The sequence below is a fragment of the Delphinus delphis genome, chromosome 10 (genome assembly GCF_949987515.2).
Source record: "Delphinus delphis chromosome 10, mDelDel1.2, whole genome shotgun sequence".
NCBI lineage: Eukaryota > Metazoa > Chordata > Mammalia > Artiodactyla > Delphinidae > Delphinus > Delphinus delphis.
The window spans coordinates 52,098,244-52,105,157 of NC_082692.2; the positions used below are offsets into that span (position 1 = coordinate 52,098,244).

At 45.4% G+C, this 6,914-nt stretch overlaps 1 protein-coding gene across 1 annotated transcript in view; it reads right to left on the reverse strand.

Annotated features, from left to right (window-relative positions):
* The window catches only part of DYNC1LI1 (dynein cytoplasmic 1 light intermediate chain 1), a 45,567-nt gene extending 40,111 nt beyond the window's left edge, over window positions 1-5,456 (reverse strand). The window contains exons 1-2 of the mRNA XM_060022097.1: window positions 5,218-5,456; window positions 4,951-5,024 (exon numbers count right to left, since the gene is read on the reverse strand). Of these exons, the coding sequence (XP_059878080.1) occupies window positions 4,951-5,024; window positions 5,218-5,363 (220 nt within the window). The 5' untranslated portion in view covers window positions 5,364-5,456. The remainder of the gene's footprint in view (window positions 1-4,950; window positions 5,025-5,217) is intronic.
* Between the last annotated feature and the right edge of the window lie 1,458 nt (window positions 5,457-6,914).

Below are 6,914 nucleotides of genomic sequence, written 5' to 3' on the forward strand. Positions count from 1 at the left end.
CAGGGCTACATATGTATCTTCACCGACAATGAATTCAGTTAATCTTTTATCAGTGAGATTTTTTTGCAGTGAGACAGATTACATCACGGAGAATCAGATAAAATTCCTTAATAACTGCTAGACATCTTTTTGCTTTTCCTACAAAGAAAGATCTCTTCCTGCAGAGACAGTCCAGTGGAGCCAGGCTGCACAATTCAGAATCTTGATGTTGCCCCTTTCTGGCTATGTAACCTCACAGCAATTTACTTAACAGCTCTGTGTTTGTTTCCTGATCTTTAAGGGGATAATCACGGTATGTAAACAATCCTTATGTGGCTGGTACAGGTAAGTGCTCTATAAATTTTAAGTACCGTTGTTGTTATTTTCCTTAGGTAGTTTTCTTATCAAAACATGGTTAAGTAACCAAGGTATGGAGAAAGTGCCCTCAAAAACAGCTATTGAAATACATGTAATTACAATCACTGTAGTAAAGTTTCATTAAATATAAAGGGTAAAGAGAAAAAAACACATCTTAAAAGGTCCATTTATAAGTTAAATCCTACTTAAAATATATGCACAAGAAATTTTGCCTTTTAGGGACTTCCCTGGTGGTCCAGTGGTTACGAATCCACCTTCCAATGCAGGGGACACAGGTTTGATCCCTGGTCGGAACTAAGATCCCACATGCAGTGGGGCAACTAAGCCAGCGCACCACAACTACTGAGCCCGCGTGCTCCAGAGCCCACAAGCCCTCGCGCCACAGCGAAAGACCCTACGTGCCACAACTAAGACCCAATGCAGCCAAATGAATAAATATTTAAAAAAAAAGATTTTCCTTTTAATATTACGAACAAACAAGTTCATTCGCAAAATCTTTCATGAAACAATGGTTAAATGCTAATGCCATAGTGTTTCTGGGTTTCACTAGGGGTCAGGTCCGGGTAGAGTAAATGACTGCTTCAACACAAATGCCATGGCAACAGACATGTCCCTCATTAAGCTACATCCTAGAATCCAACAAATATTTGGATTTTACTTTAAAATAATCATTAGTATTTTTACTCAAAGATGGCCTTTTAAAAAAAGTTATGCAGTAGGAAGAGTACGTGGCACTTCCTCCCTTGAAGGGACTTCTATCAAGTTGGAAAACCTGGCCAGAGTCACAGAAGGCAGGGTCTTTACAGCTGTGTGACCTCGGAAAACTCACTGAACAGGTCTCCAAGATTCAGTACCTCATCTATAATTGGTGTTAACATCTATCTCCCAGGTTTTGGGGGGGATGGGGAAAGGGGGACAGAGGAGGCAAACTAAGATTCGTATGAAAATGCTTTGAGGATGGCTAACACACATGCACACATTGCTAGTTCTGACCCCTTTCACCCACAGGCAGTGGGAGGGGAGGCCGTGTAGCAAGGTAAAGTTAAACTGCAATTTGTGTTTGGGGTACTTAAGTCTTGATCAATGTTCCTATCCTATACAGTTGCTGGAAATGTAAAACCTTGTTATAGTCTCAGATTTGGTTTTTTAAATATGAGACTCCAGAGATCACCGTAATTCATGAAAGACATATTAGGGCCAAGCATCCTCCTGCCTAGCACCTTCAAACTCATAACAAAGAAAACCACAATCCCTATTTCTCTATTTCTCCCCTCTACCAGCATAAACTGAATGCGGCCGTAATATGTGATGGTAAAATGTCTTTAAGAAATCTTTAGAGGTATTCTAGAAAAATTAATCCTATTTATGTAATCAGTATAAAAATCTGGTACCAGCTTTTTCCAAAGCTGAAAAGGACTTTGATGAAAATCCCTATAGTAACAGTACTCAAAAATTTTTTTTAATTTTAAGCTTGTATAACTTGATACTAGATGGAGCTTTATGAACTATTAAGCTCATATAAGAGACTTCCCTGGTGGTCCAGTGGTTAAGACTCTGCACTTTCACTGCAAGGGGCACACGTCTGATCCCCGGTTGGGGAATTAAGATCCTGCATGCCGCATGGTGTGGCCAAAAAATAAAATAAATTAAAAAAAAAAAAAGCTTATATAAAAGGAAATTTAGGGCTTCCCTGGTGGCGCAGTGGTTGAGAGTCCGCCTGCCGATGCAGGGGACACGGGTTCGTGCCCCGGTCTGGGAAGATCCCACAAAAAAAAAAAAAAGCATGGTGCAACCTCAGTGCAAATTAGGAACGTTAAGAAATGAACATCTATTTAAAAAAAAAAAAGAAATGAACAAAACTGTCACTTTTGTTTCACTAAAAACAGAACCATGTAACTAACATCTAATGCACAGGAATAATTGGAAGGAACTTATAAAATGAAAACAAAATTCAGGAATCTTATCTTTACAATGGCAGTATTTGATTTTTTTTTTGTTTTTTTTTCTGCGGTACACGGGCCTCTCACTGTTGTGGCCTCTCCCCTTGCGGAGCACAGGCTCCGGACGCGCAGGCTCAGCGGCCATGGCTCACGGGCCCAGCCGCTCTGCAGCATGTGGGATCTTCCCGGACCGGGGCATGAACCCGTGTCCCCTGCATTGGCAGGCGGCCTCTCAACCACTACGCCACCAGGGAAGCCCTACAATGGCAGTATTTGAAAAGAAGTCTTATTTAACTTAGAGTATTTGAAATATAACCCACTTCAATGAGGTCACTTTGTGTTAGGTCCATTTTAGTTTAGCACTTAATAGTAATTTGTTTAAACTAGTAATCTGAAAACATTTTCTGAATTTTTTTTTGCTCTTGGATCCTAACCTATATCTGCCCTATAAATATCAGTTACATAGGCACTAACTCAAATTTTTAAAAAGAGTTCTGATAAAATATTTTCTAATCCAGTTAAGAGACTCATCACAAAAAGTCACTGTGCTGTTATCACTTCATAAACATTATCTCATTCAGTTGTCCCCATAACACTAGGAAGTAGGCATTATTATTTCTGTAACATCCATTTTAAGGAAGAAGAAATTGAGGGTCATATAAGTCAAAGAACTTGCTTAAGATCATAGGACTAGTATGTGACAGGGTCATGAATGAACCCAGGTGAATCCGCAGTAGGTACTTTCAATCACATTAAAAACAAAGGTAGGGACTTCCCTGGTGGCACAATGGTAAAGGATCCGCCTGCCAATGCAGGGGACCCGGGTTCGAGCCCTGGTCCGGGAAGATCTCACATGCCGTGGAGCAACTAAGCCCGTGTGTCACAACTACTGAGCCCACGTGCCACAACTACTGAGGCCCGCACGCCTAGAGCCCGTGCTCTGCAACAAGAGAAGCCACCGCAATGAGAAGCCCACGCTCGCCGGCACTAGAGAAAGCCGGAGCGCAGCACCGAAGACCCAACACGGCCAAAAATATAAATAAATAAATAAATAAAGTGATATATATTTTAAAAAAAAAAAGGTAACACTAATTTTTCAACTAGCTCCAGTAACTTTAAATAACGCCAAGAATCATATACTGTAGACTGTCAAGAGTTCATGAAAAATGATTTGTTTCTATCTAAACATTCCCATTAAAAGCGGACCCTGACAAGTATCATTTGACTTCTTTGTTTCCCTTCCTGTTTTTAAATGAACATTACTCAGCCATAAAAAGAGATGAAATTGAGCTATTTGTAATGAGGTGGATAGACCTAGAGTCTGTCATACAGAGTGAAGTAAGTCAGAAAGAGAGAGACAAATACCGTATGCTAACACATATATATGGAATTTAAAAAAAAAAATGTCATGAAAAACCTAGGGGTGAAACAGGAATAAAGACACAGACTTACTAGAGAATGGACTTGAGGCTATGGGGAGGGGGAAGTGTAAACGGTGACAAAGCGATAAAGAGGCATGGACATATATACACTACCAAACGTAAGGTAGATAGCTAGTGGGAAGCAGCCGCATAGCACAGGGAGATCAGCTCGGTGCTTTTGACCGCCTGGAGGGGTGGGATAGGGAGGGTGGGAGGGAGGGAGACGCAAGCGGGAAGAGATATGGGAATATATGTATATATATAACTGATTCATTTTGTTGTGAAGCTGAAACTAACATACCATTGTAAAGCAATTATACTCCAATAAAGATGTTAAAAAAAAAAAAAGTTAAATATGCAAAGTTAAAAAAAAAAAAAAAAGTCTTGAGACATCAAAACCAAAGTTTTAAAATTCAACGATCATCCTATAAGCCAAACTTCAAATTTTCACATCTAAAGAATATGAAAGAAATCTCTAAGTTACTTTGGAGCTAAGCCTGCAAAAATGTGAACCTGTGAATTGTTCTCCACGTCCACCCCCAGAGTCAGTAAAGAAACAAAATACATAACTTCCAGAGAGCAGAGGGAATATAGATCAGGAGATTTGAGACGTTAGACCATTTCTCATTATTACACCCATCAGGCCGAAGGGACTGAACGAGAAAGGTAAACGTTTACTGCACTTTACAAATTTCAGAATTATAAGTGACAGTGAAAAAGACAGCTGCAACACGAGCCCACTGTACCCGTAAAAGCTGAATCAAATAATTACATTTATCACGACTACACCAGGCCTCATTTCTAGCTTCTGTAAATTATACAAAGAGCCGGCTATTAAATATTGATGGCATGCCATTTGCACTGGAGCTGTCGCGAAGAGCCTTCTGCTACCAATTTTTGTCATGAAAGAAAAAACGTCCTTATTTTCTAGGTAAACCCCAAGCCACTAGAATCTCTCAGATGGGGCTATCGCATTGTCCTTCCCGGAGGAAGCTGTCAGGGCCAACCCCACACACCCAGGGGAGGAGAAACTTTCAGGGGAGGGCGGGTCCCTGCAGGTCCCGGGGCAGGGGTCCCTGTTCTCCTTCTCCCCCAGCTGTCAGCCACAGGTCGGGCGGCGGGGCGGGGCCAGCCCCGGCTGTCCGCACAAAGCGAGCCAGAGAGCGGCGGGCGGACCCAGACCCAGGCCACGCTGGGGGGCCGCGCAGTGGGGAGCAGGTGGGGGCACTTACCCAGCAGCAGCACGTTCTTCCCCGCGGGGAGCTTGGAGCGCGAGCGGGTGGAGACCTCGCTGAGGATGCAGGACCTGGCGGGGAACAAGACGCACGCTCAGGCTGGAGCCCCGCGCGGGAGGAACGGCACCGGCCTCGCGCGCCCGGGCGGGGGCGGCCGAGAACGCGGCGGCCTGGGCAGGGCGCCGAGCTCCGGCGGGCACGCGACCCCGGGGCGTCCCCGGCCCGGGGGTGCCGGCGGGGACCGGGGAAGGGTGCGGTCCTTACCAAAGGTTCTGCCCGTCCTCGTCGTCCCCTGCCGCGGCGCCGCCGTTGCCCGAGGTTAGCTCGTTGGCCAAGGGACCGCCCGTGTAAGTCGAGGTTAATCCCGCCGGAGAGGAACCGAAAGAGCCTACTCGCCCCACAGCCGCCATCTTAGTCGGGAACACACCGGTCCCAGCAAAGCTGAATGAGCCAGGCGGAGGCGGCGGCGGCGGCGGCGGCGGAGGCGGAGGCGAGAACCCGGATATGCAGCGTTCGGCGCACGGCAGCGGGGCGGGGCCTGCGGGGGTGGGGCCCAGGCACTGCAGGGACTGACGGAGCGAGAGACGGCGAGCTGCGCGTGCGCAGCAGGCCGCCGGCGGGCGAAGGGGGAAATGCGCGTGCGCAGGTGGCTCGGCGGGACGCCGTCCTGCAGCCCCAGTCTTTCTGAGCTCAGCGGGCTGAAGCGCTTCTGGCCACCGCCTCCGCAGCCCTAGGCTGCAGCTGGGCGCGCTGGGGTGTGTCAGGTGAACAGTGCTCCCTCCCACTCTTCAGTCGGGTCCACAAACCCCGCAGCGGGTGTGGAATTCCTGCACTGTCACTGCTGCAATTGGAATTGGTGGTTCTTTGTACGTAATACAAAAGAGATTCCTAATTTCATCCTGAAATCTCCTTTCACCATTGTTCTGCAGATTCTCTTTGCCTCATTCCTGTGTTGTCTTCTTTCTTATCTTAGTGGAGAACTTTCTCCATTAGTTTTATGAGAAAAAAGTGTATGGCTACATTTTTGGAGACCTGTGTATTAAATCAAGGCCCAGATGAAAGCTTAATGAAGGAACTATTTACAAAGGTGTGACTGATCCGAGGAGATGCGGCTAGCAACAGCAGGAAGATTTAGGGCTGAAGGGGAAAAAGGAAGGGATGTTTGCTAGAATCCAGAGAGCTGCAGCTATAGGAAAAGCGTTGATCAGCAAGATCTTTGGCTTTGAGTAAAGGAACACAGCAGTAACCGCTCTTTCTGCCCTGCGGTATCCTGCCAGTGTCTCACATTTGCAACCCTACCAGAAGCCAGAGGGCAATCAGTGATAGTTTGCCTGGGTGTAGAATTCTTAAGTGGCAAATTATCTTCCCTTAGGTTTTTCAAGGCCTTGACCCCTTGTCTGCTAGATTTTAGTGTTGTCCCTGAGAAATCCAAAGTCATTCTGACTGCTAATCCTTTGTTACGTGTTCTTTTTTTTCCCCCCTACTTGGAGACTTTTAGAACTTCCACAGATTTCCACTAACCCATATACCCCCTTCCAGTGCCTGCACTGTCATAATAATTATCCTACCAGTTATCATAGACAAATAATCCATACCCTTACACTAAAGCAATCTCTCCACTTGTGCAGTAGATTTCATTTCCTCTCCTCCACTCAAGGACATTGCTCCAACAATTCTCCCCCCTCTTTCGCTATATAATCATTTATTGATTTCAACTGGATCATTTTCTCTTAACCCTGCTCCTTCACCAGCTACTGCTATATTTCTTTCCTCCCTTTTACAGCAAAACTCTTTAAAATATTTGTCTTTATATGCTGTCTTCGATTCCTCTTCCCCTTTGCCCTTAGAAGCCACTTCAATCAGACTTTTACCCCATGACTCCACAGAAACTGCTCTTATTCTTCTTATCAATGATCTCCTTGTTGCTAAATCCAATGGTAAGTTCGCCTTCCTCATCTTTC